The sequence below is a fragment of the Lepus europaeus genome, chromosome 22, assembly GCF_033115175.1.
Source record: "Lepus europaeus isolate LE1 chromosome 22, mLepTim1.pri, whole genome shotgun sequence".
In the NCBI taxonomy this organism is placed as follows: domain Eukaryota; kingdom Metazoa; phylum Chordata; class Mammalia; order Lagomorpha; family Leporidae; genus Lepus; species Lepus europaeus.
In genome coordinates this window covers 4,242,788-4,266,296 of record NC_084848.1, presented here as the reverse complement: position 1 = coordinate 4,266,296, position 23,509 = coordinate 4,242,788, and the positions used below count along the sequence as shown (strand labels likewise).

Genomic DNA, 23,509 nt, shown 5'->3' with positions numbered 1-23,509 from the left:
CTCCTCTCCGGGGATATTTTTTCTCGCTGGAGCACTTGGCCACCTTTGCAGGGCGCAGTGAGTAGCTCTGCACCTTATAATTTTCCTAAGAACCAGTGTGGGCCTCGGTCGCTGACCAAGGCCCTCTTGAGTGGGATGAAAGGAAGTTTTCACTCACTCTGAATGTAGCTCTGGTTTCCAGCAGCGGGAGCCGCGTGTTCTGAGCCGCAGAACGTGTGGAAGACAGAATGTGCCTGGGGCTGGGCTGACCGCTGGGTGCCTTCCTAGGGAGTCAGTTCTGCTCTCCTGAGGGGTGAACAGCTTCCTCCGCTGTTGTATTTGGCAAGTCTTCATCGACTGACAGATGTCAATCATATGTGGCCTAAAGGGTGGGGACAGCCTTCTTCATGCTTATGGGGGAGTTCTCGCTGCGTATGGCTGGCAGTGGTATCGAATGACGTCAGGTGTAATGTCTTCTGTGTCAGCATATCGTTGACCGTTGGACTCGGGGTGTGAGTTTGCCTGGATATTTTTATCTGAGCGGTTGTTTGGGAGACTGGCCCTATTATTCTTGATAGCAGTCCAGCTGTGAAGTCCAGCTCCACGTGGACTCCTGAGTGTTTTGGTCTTCCCTGCCTCCTCCTGTGTGTGGCCAGCATAGAGACCCTGTGTGGTGCTTCGCCAGGGTGATGAGTAGAGGAAAGGAACCGGGCTCTCACCCCAGCATACTGCAGCCTTCAGAACAATCCCGTTAGCGACAGACAATGGGATCCCTTCAGAACACAGTCAAGTCGTAGTCGCTGAATCGCTTTCCTTAGAAAAGTTCTTAGCTCTGTATTTATTCTTTCTTGGGTTCTCTTATGAACCCAGGTTTAAAGTGAGGGTAGCCCTCTGCACAGAAATGCATGTTCGCCGATGATGTCTTAGGCAACAGATGTTTTGATGTGAAATTATTCATTTTCAGAGGCTTCCATTAAGTGAAAATATAAATGAATACAATTCAGTTAATTACTGTGATGATTCAATTAAAGCAGTGGATCCCAGAAACACCATTTCTCCAAGAACTAAATTAAACATTTGGATATTTCATTAGCTACTTTGGCAGCAAAGAAAAAAAGGTTTTCTTTTTATATTAGAGATTTGCATTACAATGGCAAGATGACAACAGCATAATATATGAACTCATACATTTTCATATGTTGAGTACGCACCACGCTTTTAATAGTGACAGGAATTAAAGAGTCGTGGTTATACTCTATTAGCCTCAGAAAATGCAACCCATACTTATTTGCACGATTGTCACAGCTAACTTCCTTCTGGCGAGAGAAAGAAGATGATGTGTAAATGAGAAGGGAGAAAGAAAACTTTGTTCTAGTGAATGAAATGTGAATCCTGCTCCTGTATGTGTGAGTACTTTTTCTTGCTTTCTCTCCTGCTTAGTTTATACCGGGGACTGAGAATGATGGTGGCACTGTCTCACCTCCTGCGAAGGTTGTTCTTCTCTTTTAGGAGCTCGCTGTCATTTAAGTCAAAGATTTGTGCTTTATGTGTTTTCAAAGTACTTAAAATCCATAAAGTGAATTAAAAAAAAAAAAAACTTCCTTTAGTGCTGTAAGAAAAACTACAGGGGCTAGCTTCGTGGCCTAGTGGGTTAAGCTGCTGCCTGCAACACTGGCATCCCATATGGGTGCTGGTTCGAGTCTCTGCTGTTCCACTTCTGATCCAGCTCTCTGCTAACAGCCTGGGAGAGCAGCAGAAGATGGCCCAAGTTCTTGGGCCCCTGTACCCACAAAGGAGAACTGGATGGAGTTCTGGGCTCCAGGATTAGGCCTTGCTGTTGTGGCTATTTGGGGGGTGAACCAGTGGATGGAAGACCTCTCTCTGTCTCTCCCTGTCTGTCACTCTGCCTCTCAAGTAAATGAATGAATGCTGTTTTCAAATCTAAGAAGAAAAGAAAAGCTACAACGGTGTGAAAGGCGACAGCTGGGGACTTGGGAAGTGCCACCCTTCGCCCCATCTTTTCTTCAGGGCTCGCCTCGGAGGGCAGGAGCACGGTCCTCATCCTCCCATTCCCAGGAGGAGCCCGAGGCACCTAGAGGTTTGTCAGTGCACAAAGCTGCACACTGAGAGAGGGTGGGTGCCAGTCTGGAGCTGTGTTTGTGTTCACAATAGCTTTGTGGAGAGATCCACAAGCCATGCAAGTGGACTGCTTTAAAGGATACCACGCAGTGGTTTGGGTGCAGAGACCAGCCTGCTGTCTCATCCAGAACACCCACAGGTGTTCAGCTTGTCCGGGAGCCCCGGCATGAAGCAGGTGAAGTGTGGCGCTCTGGCCCTGCTCTCCTGCCCTCACCCCCAACAGCAACCCAGGTGCCCACCTGCCTGCCCTGGCCCTGTCACCTGCAGATCTGCGTTCTAGATTGTGGGTGTGCCGTATCAATGGAATCGTGCACTGTTCTGTGCCTGGTTTCTTTCTCTAGTGTACCTGGGGGAGTCATCCATGCTGTAGCTTGTCTGTGTGCCATTGCTTTTCCCTTTTTTTCTTAAGATTTATTTATTTATTTGAAAGGCAGAGTTACAGAGAGAGGCAGAGAGAGAGAGACACACACACACAGAGGTCTTCCATTTGGTTCACTCCCCAAATGGCTACAACGGTCGGAGCTGCAGAAGCCAGAAGCCAGGAGTTTCTTCTGGGTCTCCCATGCAGGTGCAGCAACTCAAAGACTTGGGCCATCTTCCACTGCTTTCCCAGGTCATAGCAGGGAGCTGGATCAGAAGTGGAGCAGCTGGGACTCAGACCAGCACTCATATGGGATGCTGGCGCTGCAGGTGGTGCCTTTACCTACTACACCACAGCACTGGCCTCAATGTTCCATTGCTTTTTCTGAGCAAATACTACTCTGTTGTGTGAACTGACCGCCCTTTGTCCATCCATTGGCCAGCTGCTGGGCATGTGGGTTATTTCCACTCTTTGGCAGTCAGGATTGAGCGTTCGCTCTCACGTGTTTGCATGGTTTTCTTCCGGGTAGACACCTACGAGCAGATTTGTTTGAAATCTAAATATCAAGCTCTTTCTAACAGTCTAGCTGATAAAAGAATAGGACGTTTAGGAAATGAATGGAGCGAGAAGGAATAGAGGCAAAGAAGGCAGTGTCTCAGTGTTGCTCCGCGAGTCTGTCAAGAGCTTTCGTCAGTCACGGCTCCCCAGAGTGACTGCTAGCACGTGGGCACTTGCCCCAGCACCTGCAGGGGCCTGACCGTAACCTCATCTCGTGCCTTGCTTCCCTAAGCCTTTGAGCTTAAGCACAGCTTATCCAGAAGCCCCGGCATGAAGCAGGTGAAGTGTGGCGCTCTGGCCCTGCTCTCCTGCCCTCACCGCTCCAGGGCTTGAAATCTGGGTGGGAGAGGGGAGAAGTTTTGCCACCTGTGCTGGAGCAGCTCCAAGAGGCTGGAAACCTCACTGCTTCTTGTGGCAGTGCAGACTGTTCGCTCCCGTCCACAGGCAAAATCTGCTGCACGTTTGCGCCTCCCATCTGGAGAGAACAGGTTTCCTCTCCCTTCCATGTGTTAGGTCCGCCGCGGTAGCTCTCTCTCAAGTCTTCTTTCAACTAACTGTTACTATTAAACAAAGATACAATTTGATACCCTTGGTCATCCTGATTTTGCTTTTGTCTGTATCCCTTTATGTTTGATACAGCTGAATGTGGCATTCTAGGCGTGGTTTTTAAACAGCAGGATAGAGTAGGGTGTGTCACCTCCCTTATTCTAAAGTCTGTATTTCTAATAATGCAGCCTAAAGTATTAGCTCCTTTGCCTATCACATCACGTCATTGCCTCTTACTGAAATTCTTGCCTGTTTTACGTGTGCGGTGGCTAGTCCTTTCTTCTAATCACCTTGCATTTCTGAGGGGTGGTTTCCTCCAACAGCAGCGCTCTGTCAGATCACAATGCCGTAGGTAAACCCAGCACTCCTCTAGGACATTTTGGCAGCGTGGTAGTGTAGAATCTGATCATTGCCTTGAAGGGTTGAGATATGGCTGATAACCCTTTCTCCCTCGCCTCTGGAGGTGTCCCGAGAGAACTTGTCAGCTTCCCCATAAAGAACAAAGTGCAGGCAGGGTGTGTCCCCCCCATGTCCTCCGTCCGGCCTGGCTGCAGGTGCAGCCGCTAGCCAAGTCCACGCCACTTACTGACTGGTATTTTGAAATCACTCTTAATCTTTTGAGCTACTGCAAATTATGTTCTCTAGTTTTGAAATACAAAATTGTTTTAATTGCCTTTAGTTAAAAAAAATGATTTGAAAGGTGAGTGATGGAGAGATCTTCCATCTGCTGGTTCACTCCTCAACCAACCACAGCAGGGCCAGGAGCCTGGAACTCCAGCCAGTTGTCCCACATGGGTGCAGGGGCACAAGCACTTGGGCCATCCTCTGCTGCTTTCCCAGGCACATCAGCAGGGAGCTGGATAGCAGGTGGAGCAGCTGGGACTTGAATTGACCCTCTGATATGTGGTGTATCCGTTGCAAATGGTGGCTTAGCCTGCTGCCCCACAATGCCAGCCCTGAACGTTGTTGTAATTTCTCAACACTTCCATTTTGGGTGTTAAGAATAGTTTATATAGTAATCTGTTTTTTTTTTTTTTTTTTTGGACAGGCAGAGTTAGACAGTGAGAGAGAGAGAAGGGTCTTCCTTCTATTGGTTCACCCCCCAAATGGATGCTATGGCCAGCGTGCTGTGCTGATCCGAAGCCAGGAGCCAGGTGCTTCCTCCTGGTCTCCCATGCAGGATGCAGGGGCCCAAGCACTTGGGCCATCCTCCACTGCCTTCTTGGGCCTCAGCAGAGAGCTGGCCTGGAAGAGGGGCAACCGGGACAGAACTGGCGCCCCAACCGGGACTAAGAACCCAAGGTACCGGCACCGCAGGCGGAGGATTAACCTAGTGAGCCATGGCGCTGGCCCGTAATATTTTTTTTTTAAAGATGTATTTATTTATTTGAGAGACAGAGGCAGGGAGACGTATCTTCCACTCAATGATTCACTCCCCAAATGGCCTTTATGGTGGGAGCTGGGCTAATCTGAAGCCAGGAATCTGGAGATTCTTCTGGGTCTCCCACATGGGTGCAGGGGTCCAAGCACTTGGGCCATCTCCTACTGCTTTCCCAGGCCATAGCAGAGAGCTGGATCAGAAACAGAGCGGCGTACCTCAAACTGGCACCCATATGGTATGTCAGCACCACAGGCGGTGGCTTTACCCACTATGCCACAGCACTGGCTCTAATAGAATCTTAAACATCCATCCGTTGACACCTGTAATCCTGATGATTTCTCTGAACTATGACTATGGTAGAATTTTCAAGTTGGCAAATGGCTGGATTTAAGAGTGGGTGGAGCGACCCTCGTGTAGAGACTCTGAGCTCAGCAGTGTGAACCCCTTCTACATTCTCGCCTGGTGACAGAGCCCTGACAGCCGCTCTGTCGGTGGAATCAGAAGAGAATGCCCTCACGGGAAAGTGCGCAGTCAGCACCAGGCTCGCTCGGGGAGCGTCTCTACCAGGTCTGCTTGCTGCTCCGCCCACCCGGGATGTATTTTCTAGCCAGACCACAAGCATTGATGACGTTACAAACTAACCCAAGCATCTGGGTGGAAAATTCACAGAACTCTGCTTCAACACGGAAGCAGCCATTGCTGCTGCTTCATTTCTGAGGTCGTGTAATCCTTTTAATCCTTTTTGTACATTCCCTTAAAAAACAGATGTCCCACTTGGCCGGAGGGTGGCTAAGGAAAGGAAAACGGCATGTTTGTTTCTGGCGTGGCCGCGCGTCTGTGGCAGGGAGGCCTTCCCCGTGGGCCACGCTGGAAACTGTGCCTGAAAGCTCGGCTCCCGCCAGCGAGGACAGCTCTTCCCGGGCTGAACCTGAGTGTCGTTGTGCACCTGGAAAATTCTCCCTGGGAAAAATGGTTCTCATGTGTCTTTAAAATCCTCCCTTATTAATAGAGGATTTTTAATATTAGCAAAATGCTTGTGGTGCCTGCAGAAACACTGGTAATAAAAAGTTAGGCACGGACGTGTGCCGGGAGCTGTCAGTGATCTGTAATTGTTGCTGATGCAGCCGCTCCGCCATCCCGGCTGCCAGTGTTTCCCGCTGCGTGTTTGACTCAGACTGGAGTTTTCTGCAGAAAGCAGCACGTTTGTCTTGTTTTTGTTTTTGTTTGTTGTTAACACATTTTATAAATATCCCAGAAAACACTTAGAGGAAAGCCTTCCTGTAAGTTCTTTTTAAAAACATTTATTTATTTATTTATTTATTTGAAACGCAGGGTTACAGAGAGGCAGAGGCAGAGAGAGCGAGAGAGAGCGAACGCGAGAGAGGGGTCTTTCATCTGCTGGTTCGCTCCCCAAATGGCTGAAATGGCTGGGACTGGGCAGATCCGAAGTCAGGAGCCAGAAGATTCTTCTGGGTCTCCCATGTGGGTGCAGGGACTCAAGGACTTGGGCCATCTTCTGCTGATTTCCCAGGCACATTAGCAAGGAGATGGATTGGAAGTGGAACATCCAGGACATGAACCGGCACCCGTATGGGATGCTGGTGTTGTAGACGGTGGTTTTACCTGCTATGCCCCAGCACATTTGTTTTAACGTGGATCCGGGCTGGCGCTGCCCCGGGTGTCAGTAGGAGCGACAACGTCGCCTCTTCAGTTTACCGTACAAAAAAAGCCGTTTAAAAGAGCTTTTCTGTCTTGCAAGAGGCCTTGGAGTCCTTTCGGCAAATGACCGGTTTCTAGGGGACCCCTACAGTGTGCGCAGGACTGTGATAGGTTGAGAGCGAGCCCCCCTGGCTGAGAACCTTAGATTTCCTGGCCACCGTGTTAGTCCTTTCCTCACCTCACATCTCTACTGGCCCAATGATCCAATTGAAGTGGCCTGATTGGCACAGTTGGGTTGTCTGTCGCTTCTGCTGTCGCTCTGTCCCTCAGCCATGCCTGTCCAGGGTCAGGTTTGGCTTGAACATCAGCCCCAGCCAGTTATTCTGCCTCCAGCGCCAGACCCCTTCAGTCCCTTCCTTTGCACGCTGAGTGAGCACTGGAGTGAGAGTCCCCTATTGCCCACGGCCGCGCTGCTCCGGGGGTCTCAGCACATGCAGGTCAGTGGGGGCTGGTCTCCAGGAATCCCACTTTGCCCCCAGGGAGCCAAGCGTCACCATTGTCACCGTTATTTGATGACAGCGTAAGGGACAGTGGTAGGAACTGCAGGTGCAGTGTGTGCCCTTTGTCTACCACTTCCTGGCAGGTGGATTCTACAGTCTACATGACACTGGCACATGAGGTGAGGCCCAGGAAGGGCGTTCCACACCTGGGCAGCTCCAGGGAAGCCCAGAGGTGGGAGGAAGATTTTGGGAATGGAAAGAGGGTGTGTGGGACAGAAAAGAGTGACCTGCGTGAGACTGGGAGAGTGATACGGGGCCATGATAAGGAGGGGAGGGCGCAGGGGTAGATTGAGGCAAGGGAGGGATTTGGTCAGCTTTTCAGAGCGATGGTGGTTCATGCCTGTGGCAGGTGCAGGGGTACCATCCCCTGGACGTGGGTTAGGATGGGGAGAGGAAGTGATGAGTGTGCTTTGGGTATGTCGGGTGTGCGGGACCTGTGAGCATTTGAGCTGAGGTGCTGAGCAGGCAGCAGGTGCAGGGAGACGTCTGGACAGGAGCTGACAAATGAGGGGCTGTCAGCAGCTGGATAGGAATTGAGTCCACGGCCTCAGCTGTGGAGAAATGAGGCGTGGAATGTGGCTTCTGGGAGGCCGTGGTCACAGCAGCCTCCTGTTTCAAAGCCTTCAGCTCCTCCTCCTCCCCCCTTGGCACCCAAGACCCTTCAGGGAGTGACTGCGCCTGGGGCGCCCTGCCGACCTCCCTGACCCTGGCTCCACAGTGGGGTGAGATGCCATTCGCTTACTCCAGCCTCCTTCCAGGCAGGGTTTCCTGGTGGTCATCTTTGCTCCTCTTGCTTCTCGGCAACACCTAGCGCGTGACAGGTTTCTGGGTGAATGTTGCCTGGATTGCCCCTGGGGCTACCTTGTTACTCTTTTAGCAGCTCCTCGCATACACACCTGGTGCGATGCCTTTTGTGCAACAGGTGTCACTAAATAGTGTCAGAGCAAGAACACGCACGCCGCTTTCTTCTAAACTTGAAATAATGTGTGTGTATTTACACAGCTTGTATCACATGTGTACTCTGCTTATCTACCTGTGCATCTACATGCCTGTCCCAGATGCGTGCTTATGACTTGTAACCCTCCCACTCACCAAAGAGCCAGTAGACTTGGGCATTCAGACAACAGGACATTTCAGATAAGGGAGCCTTCTTGGAACAATCCAGAAACATGTAGATACAGGAGAGGGAGATTGGGCTGACAGGAAGTGGAAACTGGTCTGTATCCTTGTTACAGATGCCTCTGGCTGGACATCGTTCACTTGAATCAGTGAGGAAAAATATTTGCAGGAGCTGGTGCTGTGGCATAGTAGGTAAAGCTGCCATCTGCAGTGCCAGCATCCCATACGGGTGCCAGTTTGAGACCCAGCTGCTTCACTCCTGATCCAGCTCTCTGCTATGGCCTGGGAAAGCAGTAGAAGTTGGCCTATGGCCTTGGGTCCCTGCACCCACATAGGGACCTGGAGGAAGCTCCTATCTCCTGGTTTTGGGTGGACCCAGCTCTGACCATTGCAGACATTTGGGAAGTGAACCAGTGGATGGAAGACCTCTCTCTCTCTCTCTCTCTCTCTCTCTCTCTCTCTGCCTCTGCCTCTCTAATAAATAAATAAATATTTTTTTTAAAAAAGAAATATTTGCAAAAAAAGTATTTGGTTGTTTAACAAGCTTGAAACAAATTATTTTGAGCCCAAGTAATAGATACAATGAGGTAGTACTTGGGGAAACCAGCAAATTTTTTTAAAAGATTATTTATTTATTTGAAAGGCAGAGTTGCAGAGTGAGAAGGAGAGACAGAGGTCTTGCATTCACTGGTTTACTACCCAAATGGCCGCCATGGCTGGGGCTGGGCCAGGCTGAAGCCCAGAGCCAGGAGCTTCATCTGAGTTTCCCAAGTGGGTACAGGGGCCCAAGGACTTGGGCCATCTTCCACTGCTTTCCCAGGTGCATTAGCAGGGAGCTAGATTGGAAGTGGAGCAACCAGGACTCCAACCAGCACACATATGGGATGCTGGCACTGCAGACAGCAGCCCAACATGCTGCACCACAGCACCAGCCCCCAAATCAGCATTTTTTGCAATATTTGTTTTTTATTTTCATCTGCTTGAAAGGCAGAGCAAGAGGGAGAGGGAGAGGGAGAGGGAGAGGGAGAGGGGGAGGGGGAGGGAGAGGGGGAGGGGGAGGGAGAGGGGGAGGGGGAGGGAGAGGGGGAGGGGGAGGGAGATCTTCCATGTGCTGGCTCACTCCCCAAATGCCCACAACAGCCAGGAAGGTCCAAGCCGAGGCTGGGAGCTGAAACGTCATCCAGGCCTCTCAAGTCGGGGGCAGGAGCCCAGGCGCTTGGTCTGTCACCTGCCGCCCCCCATGTTGCATGAGCAGGAAGCTGAAACCAGCATTTTTAACAGTAAAAAGGATTTGACTTAGATCTAGCCCCCGAAAGTTACGTAACCAGAATTTTACCATTCTTAGAACAATGTGCTTAGTTGAGAAATGATTGAAGGGAGTTGGGACTGCCTCATGCTATGTCCTATTGAGCATTTCGGCATCCTGAAGGGTTGAGCGCCTTAGGAATGGGGCTTGGTGGTGACACTTCATCTCCGGTCCAGTCACCTGTGGTGCTCACCCACCCAGCACGTGAACGGGGCAGCTGCTCCCCGCGGCGGCCCAGGAGCTACAATGAAGATAATGATCTATGAGCATGGCTTCCCTGAACTAGTGCATCAGAGAGCAATTGTGTAGCACTGCCTACTCTCCTGCTGTCGGAGGCCCAGCTCTGGCTTGGTGCGGCCTTTCTTGCAAACAGCCTTTTTCTCCGGTTAATATAACCTAATTATGTAAAACTGTGTGTTCAGATTGCATCTCGTCCTTGATTGTATCTTATGCCACAGAGGGGTGATTTCCCAGGCAGAGCCTGTGCTTTTTGAAGATAGAGACCTCGTCTCAAATGTCTTTACCTCCCAATGGCTGTGTGTGCATGTGTGTGTGTGCGTGTGTGAGCACACGTGTGTGCATATGTATGTATGTGCGCATGCCCATACATTTGCAGATTTAAGCACGGATAAGTGAGAAATGCTCACGGGATGGACTGCTCGCCCAGCGTCAGCTGTTGCTCTGAGCATCTTCCACGTAGACGGAGGCTTCTAATAGTTCGTGGAAAACAGAATTAAAAGGTTGGTTTATTTTGGTGCCAAAGGTAAATGAAAAACCCTACGTGTATATGAGCAGTCTTCAGAATGATCATAGAAAATGCATGTTTTGAAGAAACTGTGTGGATTTCAAATTTTTTGCCCCACAGCAAACTTATCTTTTGATTCCGTTTTCCGCGAATATTCTTGAAGTGGCCTGCCTTCTCGCGTGGCCCTCACGACGCCCCTCGTGCATGGGCACTGTTATTGACTCTGCTTTCGCTGCTGAGGGAACAGAGGCCCAAAGTGTTAGGTCACTTGGTGAAGGTCCCCTGGCTTATAGGTTTCAGAGCTGGGACTTGGACCCAAGTGCTCAGGCTCCAGTGCCCACAGCATACTGAGCCCGTGGGCTCAGCTGTGTTTGATGAGTGAGTGCTGGATCGGCAGAGGGCTCTGAGCACAGACTTGAGCAGGGGCCTTAGCAGGCGGTGGGGTCTCCTGTGGGAGGATCATTCAGATCCGCGTGCCGCTGGGGCGTGACCACAAGACTTCAGATCACACGCATTGGCAGCCTTGTTTATCTGGGTCGTGCGGGTCCCACGGGGTTCCCCAGCACTCCTAGGACACAGGCCTGCCTCCCTGCCCCAGGGCAGCCATCTCCCGCCCTGGACCCAGCCGTCCTGGGCTGCTGGAGTTTCTTAGGTGCTGGGCTGCTTTGCGAGCATCTCGCACCCCTCGGCCCCTACTTTCCCTGCCCCACCCCTTCCCCATCCTTTTCCTCTCAACCCTGGTTCTGTGCCCCCAGGAGTCTGCCTGGGTGGAGCTTAGTGCAGGTCACGTGGTACCACCAAGCCCTCTGTGAACGACCCAGCCAGCCTGGTGTTCCGTCCGCTCTGGGCCTCGAGACCTGCTTGTGCAGCAAGAAAAGTGTCATTTCAGAGCCGAGGTATGAGATGGCCATTTCTGCTCGGCGATTGCTACGTAGAGCGTTTTGAGATTCTGACCTCGTAGCCCCTCCAGCCCCCGTGCGCTGCAGCCTCTGGAGCCGTTTGCCCTGGGGAAGAGTGGAGTCTCTTCAGCAGCCTTGTTCTAGCTCCTTATGCTCTTGCTTTTCTCAGAAGCTATTAATTTTTTAAAAAAAGATTTATTTATTTGAAAGGCATAGTTACGGGGAGGGGGTCTTCCATCCACTGGTTCACTCCCCAAATGGCTGCAGTGGCCAGAGCTGGGCCGATCTGAAGCCAGGAGTCAGGAGCTTCTTTCAGGTCTCCCACACAGGTGCAGGGGCCCAAGCACTTGAGCCAACCCCTGCTGCTTTCCCAGGCCATTAGCAGGGAACTGGATCGGAAGTGGAGCAGCCGCGACTCAAACTGGTGCCCATATGGAATGTTGGCATTGCAGGCAGAGTTTTACCCACTATGCAACAATGCCAACCCCATAAAACATTTAATGTTTTTTAAAAATTGTGATGAAGCACACACAAGCTAACGTGTACCATCCTAACCGTTTTTAAGCGTACAGTTCTGTGGCCCAACATCTTCACTGTTGGGCTCACGTAACCATCGTCCATCCACGGACATCCCTTCGTCATCCCAGGTGAACCGTGTGCCCATTAAGCATTCCCCCCGCCTCCCCCAGCCCCTGGAACCACCACTCCACTGTCTGTCTAGGAATATGGCCACTTCTAGGTTTCTCTAGTAAGTTTTTTGTTTGTTTGTTTGTTTGTTTGTTTGTTTTGGGCAACTGGCTGATTTAACTTTTAGAACCATTTTGAAAAGTCACAGTTGGACGAAGCTGCAGAATCCCAAACAGCACAACACCTGACGAAGAGGTTCAGAGAGCTGTCAGGACTCCTGGCTCCCACTCAGTGCGACATAAGCACCTCTGCTCAGTCTGTCCACGATTTAAGGATCTGAGTTCTGGGATCCACGCACGAAAACATGTGCTCCTTCCCCCACGCTAGAGCCAGTACAAGGCTGCACTCACAGAGGAACCCTGGGAAGCCAGGCTTCGGCTCCGTGCAGCTCTCGACACCCATGTGGCAGCAACAAAGGCTGCTCTGACAAGCAAAGAATGGCCACAAGTGTCCAAGCTCTTTCGGGAACTGGGGGAGGTGGAGGAAAATTTTAGTGCAGTTTCAAAAAATGTCGAGGGGCATATGTTTGCTAGAGAGATTCCATGACATGCCTCCCGATCACCAATCACTCGCATTCTCTCTGGACTAGCCGAGCGTCTAAGAAAGGAAACACCAGATGTGGGACCCAGGATCCAGGGAGGATCTGGCCTGGAGTCTTGGAATATCTCTGAGTTTTTTGTTTTTTTTTTAAGATTGCTTTTGCATGTTTGGCACAATTCACCGAGGCACGCGTCTGATTGGAGCGTCGCGTTTGCCGAGCTGCTTAAATGATAAACAGCACAGCTCACACATGTCCCAGCTGAGAAATTAATTCTTGAGAATTAGCACAAAAGATTACATGCGTTTCTCTCTGGAGCCTCTGTGCCCTGCTACCAAGTTGAGACAGACCTGGGATTGAGACAGACCTGGGGTCATTGTGGGTTCTGCCATTGAATGACTTGACCGTGAACTTGAACACCTAGCGTGTTCCCGCCTGGCCTGTTTCCTCAGCCCTAGCAGGGGGAAGGAGCTGTGAGGATTGAATGAGGTGGCGCTACCTTCTCATCAGGGACTGTCAGCAAAGGTTTGGGCAGGGCTCGGGGTTCTCCAGGGTCGATGTAGTGGCCGGGTCTGGTCCAGCAGGCACAGTTCCACTTGGTCCAAAGGGAAGGGAGCAGTCAGCAGCTACTGGAGCTGAGTTCAGAGAGGCCTGTATGGACGGGGCCGTGAGACAGGAGCTATGCCCAGCCACACCTCAGAGACCACTGAGAGAAGCCGGCCTCCGTCTCCTCCCTCATCCCATCTGCTGTGACAGGCCCCCCTGCTGCCGTGGGGCGGCACTCCTCCCTCAGGACCCTGCCTGGGGGGCTCCTGGGTTGGAGCTTCCTCCCTCCTCTTTCCGGAGGAACTTGGGCTCCCCTCTGCGTCCCCACGCTGTGATGCGTCCATTGCGGCTGATGCTAGCATCCTTCCTACTTGGGTCAGGGGAGAGCCTTTGGGGCCACCCTCAGCTTCTGAGCTCCGAGAGGGTGGGCCCCTGGGTGTCTTGCTCTGCACAGCACCTGGCACGGCGTGTGCTCACCGAATGCTTACTGGATGAACAGCCTCATAGTAGAATGACGCAAAAGGCCATGCTGTCCTTGTCATCCTGAAAGGCAAGAGCGAACTTCTGGGTGCTGAGAGCCCTTCGTTGTGACCACACTTTGCCCGGCTGCTCTGGGGCAACAGCCCACTCTACGTAGCGAAGTCTGCTGAGCACTGTAGGGCAGAGTCCCAGTGTGTGCACTGCCCGTGTCTGTGGATCCCACGCGCTGGGGGGACACCATGTGCCTCTGAGCAGCCCAAACACTGTCTTATTCAACCCAGGCACAATGAGTGTCCTGCGCTGGTGCTGGGGGGGCTTGCGGGGAGATGGTGCAATCTATGCAAACCACGGTGCTTCCCACTGTGCACTGTTTAAGGCATTTTTTTTTCAAGAGTAATTTTGACACAGTCTGTATTCATCTCATTTATTGACCTTAAAACATAACCCCGGGGGCCGGCACTGTGGTGTAGTAGGCTAAGCCTCTGCCTGCAGCGCTGGTGTCCCATATGGGCACCAGTTCATGTTCCGGCTCCTCCTCCATTCCAGCTCTCTGCTATGGCTTGGGAAGGCAGTGGAAGTTGACCCAAGTCCTTGGGCCCCTGCACCCGTGTGGGAGACCCGGAGGAAACTCCTGGTTCCTGGCTTCGCAACAGCCCAGCTCCAGCCGTTGCGGCTATTTGGGGAGTGAACCAGTAGATGGAAGACCTCTTTCTCTCCCTGCCTCTCTCTGTAACTCTGCTTCTCAAATAAATAAATGAAATCTTTAAAACAACAAAAAACAGAGGTCGGCGCTGTCTCACAACGGGTTAACGCCCTAAAGCACCAGCATCCCATATGGGCACTGGTTCGAGACCCTGCTGCTTCACTTCCCATCCAGCTCTCTGCTATGGCCTGGGAAAGCAGTAGAGGATGACCCAAGTCCTTGGGCCCCTGCACCCACGTGGGAGACCTGGAAGAAGCTCCTGGCTCCTGTCTTCGGCTCGGCGCAGCTCCGACCATTGCAGCCAATTGGGGAGTGAACCAGCAGATGGAAGACCCCCCTCTCTCTCTGTCTCTCTCTCTGCCTCTCCTCTCTCTGTGTAACTCTGACTTTTAAATAAATAAATAAATAAATCTTTAAAAAAACAAAAAACAAACATAACCCTAGCATAAAGCAGTGACCACTCTAATATTTTATCGTTTATAAAGCACCTTCTGACCCGTTTCTCAGTTAATTCTCACAAGCGAACTGCAAGGGAAGTGAAGTTCACCTTCGTTGTACAGGTGGTCAGGTACCATGTGCTGAATAACTGAGCCTGCTCTCCTGGTGAAGCCCAGGCTCTGTGACCTCCATGGGGTGCCTTCCACTCACTGGTCTCACGTGCACTGCTGTGTAGGTCTGATCATCTTTTTTTTTTTAAACTTATTTATTTATTTGAAAGGCAGAGTTACAGAGAGGCAGAGAGAGAGGGAGGGAGAGGGAGGGAAGGAGGGACAGAGAAAGAGAAAGAGAGACAGAGACAGAGATCGGTCTTTCATCCACTAGTTTACTCTCCAAGTGTCTCCAACAGCCAGGGCTGGGCAGGACAAAGCCAGGAGCCAGAACCTCCAGCCAGTTGTCCCACATGGGTGCAGGGGCCCAAGCACTTAGGCCATCTTCTGCTGCTTTTCCAGGCATATCAGCAGGGAGCTGATTGCAAGTGGAGCAGCCAGGACTTGAACCGGTGCCCATATGGGATGCTGGAGCTGTAGGCCACAGCTTTACCCACTGAGCCACAGCACCAGCCTCTTCCATTTCTTTTTTAAATCCCTGTTCTCTGTCCGTCACAGCATGGTGGATCTTAGAGGCAGCAGTTGCTGACTTGCAGTAGAGCACCCTTGCCCGTGCAGATTTCCACTCTGCCTGAAGAATGGTGGAACCCAATGTGCCCAGAAGTCGTGTGCGGCATTGGGGCAGCTGCCCTCGTGGGCACCCTGGGAAGCTGGTGGTGCCTCCTCCTTGCTGGGTCCCTCCAAGCACAGCTCAGGGTTTATCCAAGATGCCTGGAGGGCAACAGCTCCCGATTTGGGCCCACGGTCTCTTACCAGCAGTTTCAAAATCCAGAAAGCTCTGCAAACCAAGTGTTTTCAATAGCTCATTTGCTGATTCTACGTGGCCTGACCTGAAACCTTTGGACACCCTTGAATTAAAACATGTGGTTAACAGTTGCATGTTCACTTGTCTTCATGTGCAAGTTCTGCTTTCCTGCAGAGTGGGACCCCAGAGGCTGTCCTGGCCCTTCTGGGAGTACAGGGGCGGGACCGTATGATGCATGCCGGGCCCTTCCTTTCTAAAGGTTGACTCTGAATTCAGAGCGTTGCAGGCCTCAGGGTTGGGGAAAGAGTTTGGAGACCGCATGGCCTGATGTCTACACTGGCCCTGTGCCTGCACCTGCTCCAGGGTGGCTTCTGCTGTGTGGTCTGGTCTCTCCTCTGTCCTCACCTGTGGACACTTGCCTGATGCTGCAGTGACAGCCGGGGGGTGAACGGGGCCCCTGGTGGAGCTGTAGGGCTGTGGCACCGCGGCTGCCGTCACTGTCCTGTGGAATGAGCCAGGTGCCCACTGACCCGGGCGTAGGGACTGTGCCCAAGTCTATTCCCAGAGAATTTGTTTCTCCTCTTCTTGCTTGCCTTGTTCAACAGGGACTTGTGTGTCAGCCGCCAGCAAGGCCTGGTGCTCATCTTGGGAGGAGTGACAGTGACGCTGGGTCTGCTCACTGCCTCTGGTGAGTAGTTCCGTGGCAGTGTCTCATCTCAGGCTCACACAGTTCTGTGCACGGGCTAGTGTTGGCCTTTTTCACGGATGAGGGGATGGGGGTAAAGGCAGCTTTTCTAAACCTGCACATTCCGGCCCACATACATTTCCTGTTCTGCTGCCTTCAGAGGCCCTCAGAGTTGCCAATTCCGACCTCATTTCTACCTCCTAGGACCCACCGCGTCTTCAGAACCCAGTCCAAATGAAGTGGACAACTCGTTCCTCCTCCTTGCACCTCAGCCTCCCGGGAGGGCCCCGACCCTTGGTGTTTGGAGGCTCAGCCTGCTGGCCCCGTGCGCTGCAGAGCTCTGTCTGATAACTACGTCACGATCACGCACAGCGTATCTCAAAATCGCAAAGCAGAAAGACCTTTAATGTTCTCAGTACAGAGACCGCAGGGTGATGCTTGTGTTAATTAGCTTGATAGACTCGTGTCGCGTGGTGTGCGTGTATCAGAGCATCATGTTGTGCCCATAAATGTATACAGTTACTGTCAGTCTTTAGAAAGAAGTCTGACATTTGCATTGTGTGCATAGATCAGAACATCACGCTGTACCCATGAGTATATGTAGTTACTGTCAATGTTTAAAAGCCGTCTGATCTCGCGGTGAAGTAGATCCCAGGTGCTCCTCCACCTTCCCATGCACACGCCCGTGGTGCTGCCCCCGCGTCTCACCTGGCTAACCTCATCGCACTCACCCATCACTAGCAGGGTTGCATTCCGAGAAGGTGCCACTCGGTGGCTTGCTGCTGTTGCACCATCAGAGTGCCCTTACAGCACGTGGCTGCGATGTCACCGGGTGACGGTCTCACTGGATCCCAGTCACACAAGGGTGTGTGGTCTGTTGAGGCCTGGAGCACTGGTGTGTGTGCTCGACTCCACTCACTCCACTCCACTCACTCTGCCCTCTTAGCTGACACGCTCCAGAGCAAAGTCTGTCTCGCGTGGGCTCGTCTTTGAGAACGGCGCCTTGTCCAGCCTAATAGACCAAGAGTGAACCTTTGCTGCAGTCTGCGCGGAGAGATGCGTTGGTTGTGGCTTTGGTGGTTCAGGCTCGCCGGCGTCACCAGAGTGCCTTGGCAGCAGTGACACCCCTGGCCCCTTAGTCACCGTCCACGGCATCTGTGTGCCTGGCCAAGGCCATTCACAAGGCTGTGACACTGGGGCAGCTGGATATGCACGGAGAAAGGCAGTTGGCCAAATGCGCCTTTTCTGACCTAAGTCTGAAAGCGTGGATGCTGCTCTGTGGCTGATCTCTGGCTTCACTCCATCTGGCCTGGGCGCCACCCGTGGCATGACGGGGTCTGTGAGGGCTCCTCCCAGCCGGAGACCTCTCTGTGACCCTCTGGGGCCGCATAATGTACCTCCTGGCACGCATTGTCCCTCGTCCCGCCCTGCACCGTCCGCCCTGCAATTTGTCCGCCTCAAAGGTTTCCTTCATTCCGAAGGGACTCAGTGTCAAGATTTAGGGGTGGTTGTGGAAGCGGGTGGGGGTGGGGAGAGGGGTGCAGCCGTCTCTGTGGGGTTGCTGGAAGTTTCGGGGGTCCAGGAAGTGACGCAAACCTTTGAAGCCAGGCGCCCGGAGTGGTTTGTTTGGAATCGGCAGTGCCTACTGTCTCAGTTACCAAGGGCTTTGTTAGAATTCCCTTTTCTTTAGCCAGACATTCTCAGCTGGTTTTAAAGGCAAGTGAGCAGGCACAGCATTTCTGAGGCTGCTGGTTCCCTTTTCTGATGCTTGCTACCAAGCAGAGGGTGGGCAGAGGGGCTGTGGACCAACAGCCCCCGCATCTACTCTGCTGCAGGGTCTGCTCCCCGCGCCGCCAGCTCCGCGGCTTTTTCCTTAGGGCCGGGTGAATCGGGTGCCGCCGTTCGAAAAGGAGCTCCCTGCTTGGCCCAGGAGTCTCAGCTACCTTTCTTGGGGAAAGACGATTAATCTTATTATGCCGAGCAAAAGGATTATGGGTAAGGCTGAACCAGTTTTGTGTGCTCTGAAATCCCAACCCTGTCGATTTTGTGTTTCTCAGTGAGGAAGCACCAAAGGACGATTTCATACAGGAGAAGTACTGGCTTTTGATTTTTAAGGGAAAAAAATTAAACAGCTCATCAGCTGTATTTGTTTTTAATTATTTCAGATATATTTATTTATCTGAAAATGAGAGACAGAAAGAGAGAGAGAGGTCTCCTATCCACTGGTTCACTCCCCAGATAGCTGCAATGGCCAGGGCTGGGCCAGGCCAAAGCCAGGAGCCAGGAGCTTCTTCCAGGTCTCCCACGTGGGTGCAGGGGCCCAAGCACTTGAGCCATCTTCTGCTGCTTTTCCCAGGCTACTAGCGAGGAGCTGGATTATAAGTAGAGCAGCTGAGACTCCAACCAGTGCCCACATGGGATGCTGGTGTCACAGGCAGCAGGTTAACCTGTTGCATCACAGCGCTGGCCCCATATATTTGTTTTTTTAAAAGATTGTCTTCAAGGCAGAATTCTTTAATTCTTTAATCAAGACCAGAATTCTTCAAGGCAGAATTCTGAATGCTTTAGCACACACACGTACGTAGTGTTTTTGGCTGTGGAAAAGGTAATCTGTGGGGTCCCCGAGACTGACAGCGATCACCATCTTCACCCGCTGAGAACGATGGAGACATAAGAGGACTGGGAAGTGTGCAGCTCGTCGCTAGCCCGAGCCAGAAGGGGCTCATCAATGACTTCATTGCTAACGTGGAATTCAGGCCTGGGTCAGACGAAGGAACACGCATTTGTGTGCTCTGGAGACCCTGGCCCCGGAGTCCCTTTCTCACCTGCCACGAGGTTGCTGCTGCCACCCAGGGACCCCGGCCTGGCTGGGGCCTGTTTCTAGCAGTCAGGGGCTGGCAGCCCCCAGGCTCTGCAGGTTTCCAGCCCACACCCAGAATGCACGGTGGAGAGCATGTGTTTGCTACAGCTGTGTCCTTCAGCCTTGTTTGGTGTTACTGTAACTTCCCAGCGTTCACACTGGCCTTTCCGCAAACACTGAGGAATGAAAGGGAAGGAGAACTCTTGTATTTTTTTAATAAAAGATTTTATTTATTTATTTGAGAGGTGGAATTATAGATAGTGAGAGGGAGAGACAGAGAAAAGGTTTTCCATCCACTGGTTCCCTCCCCAAATGGCTGCAACGGCCAGAGCTGCGCTGATCCAAAGCCAGGAGCCAGGAGCTTCCTCTGGGTCTCTCATGTGGGTGCAGGGACCCAAGGACTTGGGCCATTCTCTACTGCTTTCCCAGGCCATAGCAGAGAGCTGGATCAGAAGTGGAGCAGGTGGGACTCATACCAGCACCCATATGGGATGCCAGCACTGCAGATAGAGGATTAACCTCTTACGCCACAGCGCTGGCCCCAGAGAACTGTTGTAATCTTCATGGAAACTTAGAGCTGCAAAGGACCAAAAAGATGTCAGACTGGAATTCTAAACTTTAAAACAGACATTGAGGGGCCTGTGTTGTGGTGCAGCAGGTGAAGCTGCCGCTTGGGGCACCAGCATGCCACGTCAGAGCACTGTTTCAAGTCCCTGCTGCTCCACTTCCAATCCAGCTCCCTGCTAATGCTCCTGGGAAAGCAGCAGAGGATGCTTGAAGTACTTGGGCCCCTGACACCCACGTGGGAGACCTGGATGGAGTTCCAGGCTCCTAGCTTTGGTTTGGTCCAGCCCTGGCTTCTGTGGCCATTTGGGGAGTGAACCAGTGCATAAAAGATCTCTATCTCACTATCTCTCTCTCTCCCTGTAACTCTGCCTTTCAAATAATAAAATAAATCTTTAAAAATATTTAAAATAAGTAAATAAATATTTTTATAAAAGAGACATTGAAAGACAACAATCCAAATTGATAGGTCGAAAAACTTTTAAAGAATGGATTGTGTTAAAGTACCAGCTAAATTGCCGGTGCTGCGGCTCACTAGGCTAATCCTCCCTCTGTGGCACTGGCACCCCAGGTTCTAGTCACAGTTGGGGTGCCAGTTCTGTCCCGGTTGCTCCTCTTCCAGTCCAGCTCTCTGCTGTGGCCCGGGAGTGCAGTGGAGGATGGCCCAAGTGCTTGGGCCCTGCACCCCCATGGGAGACCAGGAGGAAGCACCTGGCTCCTGGCTTCGGATCAGCACAGCGCGCCAGCCGTAGCAGCCATTTTGGGGGTGAACTAACGGAAGGAAAACCTTTCTCTCTGTCTCTCTCTCACTGTCTAACTCTGCCTGTCAAAACAAAAATACCAGCTAAATCAATTTCTTTTTTTTAAAAGAAGATTTAGTTATTTGTTCGAAAGTCAGAGTGAGAGTAAGAATATGAGAGAGAGAGGGGATATCATCCATCTGCTGGTTCACTCCCCAAATGGCTGCAACAGCCAGGGCTGGACCAAGCCAACGCCTGGAGCCCGTAACTCCATCCAGGTCTCCCTGGGTGGCAGGAGGGTCCCAAATGCTTGGGCATTAGCAGAGAGCCGGACTGGAAGCACAGCAGCCGGCACTCCAGGATGGAATGCGGGCGTCGCAAGTGGTGGCTTAACCCGCGGCACCACAGCACTGTTCCCTGTTAAACCGATTTCACAGAGCTGTACCCTGGCTCGTCTGAGCCCATGAAGGCCCCTCTCAGTCCGGGAATCCCACCCCACCTGCACCAGCTGGCGAGGAGCCAGGAAGACGCCTCTTCCCCGCCACACGCGGACCTCAGTGCAGGATGCCACAGTGAGGGCTGCTGCCCCCGCAAGGCCGGGCACGTGCTCGTCTGTGCTCCCTTTACTCGTGGGGGTGACCCCTGGGGGGTGGCGACTTCCGCAGCTTTCCACGTGGGCCGCTTCCTCTCAGAGAGGTCAAGTTACTTGCTCCAGCACCCGTGGCTGGGGAGTGGCACGGCCAGTGTTCCCTGTGGTTTGTTGGATTCCAGAACCTTCCCGCGGCACCCATCACTCAGGCTTGAGCCTGACTTTCCTCTTGGACAAAAACTAAGATCAGTGGGGCTTTGTCTCCGGGAACTGTGTACCGTTTACTGCAGAAGCGATGGCTCCCTTGTTGTGTCATGATTAGCACTGATTTATTTTAGACTAAATTGTTGTTGATCTATGTTTCTTCCACAGACAATGGCCTCTGCTTGTTTTCTTTGCTAATGTGGGGATGAATAGATATTTATATTCGACGGCTGAGTTTTAGCAGCTCTTTGTGCAACGTTCTGTGGTCTGAAAGGAGGATTCTGATTGGATGGCAGGGCTGGAGTTAGTAGAGGGACACCCGTGATCAACGGGAAAATTTCTGAGTTATGCTTTGCTGGGTTTTGAAAGCAAAGAGGATTTTTAGGATGTTTGTAATAATTCTCGTTTTTCTTTATGATTTGGAAGGTAAAGCACGTTGGTGACCCAGGCATGGGCTCCGTGGAAGAGGCACTTACGAGATGAGCATTTCGGATTCGCTTGGAGGATAGAAAGGGCCCCCCCGGGAGGTGCAGTCTGGCAGCAGGAGGCTTGTGGACATGCTTGGGAGTGAGTTCTTCCAACAGGACACTGGGGACAGCCACGCCCCAGCTGCAGACGCTGGCTGGCTTCTCCCCATTCTAGCCCTTCCGCTTTGTCTCTCATTCCCACGGTGGCTCTCTGGACTTTTGTTGTGCTCCTTCCTTTGGGAGGATTATTATTGACAACAGGTGCTCTCAGGTGAAGCCTGAGGCGTTCAGTCCAGGATGCACCTGTAGTCAGAGAGCTCAGACTGGACCGGCTTCCACGCACGTTGCATTTGATCCCCACAACAGCAGCCTGTTTATAAGCAGACAGGTGCTCCTCGTGCTGTACATGAAGACGCTGGGGTCTCTGAGGCTGTGTGGACGCCTTGCTCTCTTGGCGATCCTAGGGCCAGGGCAGCCAGAGCTTAGTTCTTGTGACTCCTGGTGCACACGTTCTCTCCTGATCTGTGTTGCCTCTCAGGTTGCCCAGCTTTGGAAGTTGCTTGTTCCATTTAAAGAGGGGAAGGCCAGCTCTCAGCTGCAAGCACAAGATACATTTCTAACTGCTGGACGCACGGCCGGTGCTGCCATGGGGGAAGGAGAGCATGGTGATGGAGACAGGTGCGTGGTGGTGGAGACAGGTGTGTGGTGATGGAGACCGGTGTGTGGTGGTGGAGATGGGTGTGTGGTGGTGGAGACGGGTGAGTGGTGATGGAGACAGGTGTATGGTGGTGGAGATGGGTGTGTGGTGGTGGAGACCGGTGTGTGGTGGTGGAGACCGGTGTGTGGTGGTGGAGACAGGTGTGTTGTGATGGAGACAGGTGTGTGGTGGTGGAGACAGGTGTGTGGTGGTGGAGACAGGTGCGTGGTGGTGGAGACGGGTGTGTGGTGATGGAGACCCGTGTGTGGTGGTGGAGACGGGTGCGTGGTGGTGGAGACGGGTGTGTGGTGATGGAGACCTGTGTGTGGTGGTGGAGATGGGTGCATGGTGGTGGAGACGGGTGTGTGTGGTGGTGGAGACGGGTGTGTGTGGTGGTGGAGATGGGTGTGTGGTGGTGGAGATGGGTGTGTGGTGGTGGAGACAGGTGTGTGGTGGTGGAGACAGGTGTGTGGTGGTGGAGACGGGTGTGTGTGGTGGTGGAGACGGGTGTGTGTGGTGGTAGAGACGGGTGTGTGTGGTGGTGGAGATGGGTGTGTGGTGGTGGAGACGGGTGTGTGTGGTGGTGGAGATGGGTGTGTGGTGGTGGAGACGGGTGCGTGGTGGTGGAGACGGGTGTGTGGTGATGGAGACCCGTGTGTGGTGGTGGAGACGGGTGCATGGTGGTGGAGACAGGTGAGTGGTGGTGGAGATGGGTGCGTGGTGATGGAGACAGGTGTATGGTGGTGGAGACGGGTGTGTGTGGTGGTGGAGACGGGTGTGTGTGGTGGTGGAGATGGGTGTGTGGTGGTGGAGATGGGTGTGTGGTGGTGGAGACGGGTGCGTGGTGGTGGAGACGGGTGTGTGGTGGTGGAGACGGATGTGTGGTGGTGGAGACGGGTCTTTCCTGCCCTTCACTTCGGCACCGTGAGGCAGCAGTTCTCAGGACTTGCACCTGAGCAGCTCTTGCTGTGCGTGGTTTTGGGATGTGGTTTGGTCACTTGAGAAGCATTGGTTCCTGTTATTTCCATGTGTGATCATTTCTTTGTACAGTGTCAGAAATCGCGTGGGCTGGTATCACCAGCGATATCCTCAGAAAAGCCTTGCGGTATCAGAAAGCTGTCCAGTTCACCGAGACTGACAGGTT

General features: G+C 52.5%; 1 protein-coding gene across 4 annotated transcripts in view; it reads left to right on the top strand.

Moving 5' to 3' along the window:
* The window catches only part of EML1 (EMAP like 1), a 175,278-nt gene that overhangs the window by 49,904 nt on the left and 101,865 nt on the right, over positions 1–23,509 (top strand). Inside the window, exon 1 of one of the 4 annotated variants that reach the window (XM_062181107.1) lies at positions 21,740–21,768. The exons of the other annotated variants lie outside the window; for them this stretch is intronic. Within the exon in view, the coding sequence (XP_062037091.1) occupies positions 21,759–21,768 (10 nt within the window). The 5' untranslated portion in view covers positions 21,740–21,758. Of the gene's footprint in view, positions 1–21,739; positions 21,769–23,509 lie in introns of those variants that run through there. 4 annotated transcript variants of the gene reach the window in all.